At 41.1% G+C, this 2,236-nt stretch overlaps 1 protein-coding gene across 1 annotated transcript; it reads right to left on the bottom strand.

Moving 5' to 3' along the window:
- Positions 1 to 248: 248 nt before the first annotated feature.
- LOC137398418 (uncharacterized) lies at positions 249 to 800 on the bottom strand. The gene has a single exon (XM_068084527.1). The coding sequence runs from the start codon at positions 798 to 800 to the stop codon at positions 249 to 251; it is 552 nt and encodes a 183-aa protein (XP_067940628.1).
- Positions 801 to 2,236: the final 1,436 nt, after the last annotated feature.

Raw genomic sequence — 2,236 nt, 5'->3', positions numbered from 1 at the left:
TGCATGATAACCTTCTTTGATGAGAAGTCTCGCGCACCTAAGAGAGCTAATTCTGGATAGCGAGAGTAATAATCAATGACTAACAGGTAAGTCTGACCCTTGAAGTGTAGAAAATTGGTGCCAAGCATTTGCCAAGGTCTATCTGGAGTAGTGGTTGGCCTGAGAAGTTCTCAATTTTTGTTGGAATTTACTCTACAGTCATTACAGTCTCTTATCATCTGTTCAATGTCTTTGGGCATTCTTGGCCACTACAGGCTGCTCTTAGCTCTTGATTGACATGTAGTGACTCCAAGATGTCTCTTATGAAAATCCTTCAACACTTGTTCTCTTTGGCTTGCAGGGATGACTAATCGGGTACCAAGCATCAGAAACCCTTTACTCATCGACAAGAGAGGTTTTCTGTCAAAGTAGGGTTTTAGAAGTGTGTCTTCTAAAGACAAGTAGACAGGCCACTCTTCTTCAACAAATCTGATCACCTGGGAAATAGTTGTGTCGTCTCTCTGATCAGCCTTCAGATGCTCTAATCTGGAATCGGAGCCATTAGGAGATACAAATAAATCAACATGACGCTCCATCTCATCCACTCGTGCTACACCAGAACTATTTAGTTCTGCAGAGGCATACCGAGAAAGTGCATCTGCCGTAATATTCATAGCTCCCTTGATATGTTTCATCGTGAACTGAAATCTCTGTAGACAAAGCTTGAATCCCTTGAGTCTAGGTGGCAATCTATCGAAGAACATATCTCCAAACAGTGATACCAAAGGTTGATGATCAGTCTCTATTGTAACATTTTCCATACCTAGGACATAGAGTGCAAACTTTTTCATAGCCTAGCAGACTCCTAAGCCCTCTTTCTCTATAGTTGCATATCTCTGTTCTGTCTCTGTCAGAGAACGACTTGCAGCAGCAACCAACCTCCGACTTCCATCATCTTGAACTTTTGTGAGTGTAGCACCAAGACCCACTTTGCTTGCACCTGATGTTATTACAGTATCTTTCTTTACATCATATATAGTGAGAACAGGTGCATTAGCAAAAACATTTTTCAGCTTCTGGAATGCTGACTCCTGAGGCTCCAACCACTGCCATGGCCCCTTGAGTAGTGCTTTGAACTGCTCTGTAATGTTGGCAAGCTCTGATGAAAATTTAGCATATCGTTATACTAGGTCCAAAAACCTCTAACGCTATGAACATCAATGGGTTGGGGAAATCCAACACTTTTTGCAGTCTTGGTTCTGCATGAATGCCCTGCTCATCAATCAGATGTCCAAGAAACTCAACAGATGGCGCACTAAATTTGCATTTTGCCTTGTTTAAGGTCATACCAGCATCAACAATCTTGTCCAGAACTGCCTGTAGTCGTTCATCATGGGAATGTTGATCTTTCCCAAATAAATCAAATCATCCATATGTATGACAACACCTTCATAGTCTTCAAGGATTCTGTTCATCTCAGCAGAAAATATTTCTGGGCTACTGGATAGGCCATGTGGAAGTCGAAGATATCTAAACCGTCCTTTATGAGTGAGGAAAGTGGTCAGATAGCTGGAGTCTAAGCTAAGTGAAATCTGCCAAAAACCACTATTGACATCTATTTTAGAGAACACTGTCCCGCCATCTAATATAGCTAAACTCGCATCCACTGATGCCATGGGATGAGTTTCTTGCTGGATGAACTTGTTAAGCTCTGTGAAGTCAGATACACTTCTTAGTTCTTCCTTATCAGCTTTTGGAACCACTACCATTAAAGCACACCATGATGTAGGTTCATTAGGTCCAACCTACTTGTTGACTCCATCCGCTACCATCTTATCAAGCACTCTATCTGCTTTGTCTCTCAGTGGAAATGATATTGGTCTGGGAACATGTATAGCATAAGGTACTGCTTTCTCTTTCAACTTGATAGAATATTCCCTGCCAGCTTTTCCAAGTCCTGAAAAAAACTTAGCAATGATATTAACACTCCCAATGTGGCATTGATCTTCATCATCCCTGATTAGCTTCAACTCATCACAAGCTCTTCTACTAAGTAATGGCATTTTCTGGTGTGGAACTAGGTAGATATATTCCTCAGTAACCTCACTCTTGGCAGTAATCTTACACTGTATTCTCCCAATACAGTTTAGTGGCGTGTGTCTGGGTCGATATAACTTCTTGTCAGAAAGTAAAACATTACCAGTTCACTGATTTGGTCCACATACATTAAACGAAGCTCTTGTATCTAGTTTAAATC

The sequence above is a fragment of the Watersipora subatra genome, chromosome 6 (genome assembly GCF_963576615.1).
Source record: "Watersipora subatra chromosome 6, tzWatSuba1.1, whole genome shotgun sequence".
In the NCBI taxonomy this organism is placed as follows: Eukaryota; Metazoa; Bryozoa; class Gymnolaemata; order Cheilostomatida; family Watersiporidae; genus Watersipora; species Watersipora subatra.
Note: the sequence above shows the minus strand (reverse complement) of the source record. Positions and strands in the feature narration are given on the sequence as shown.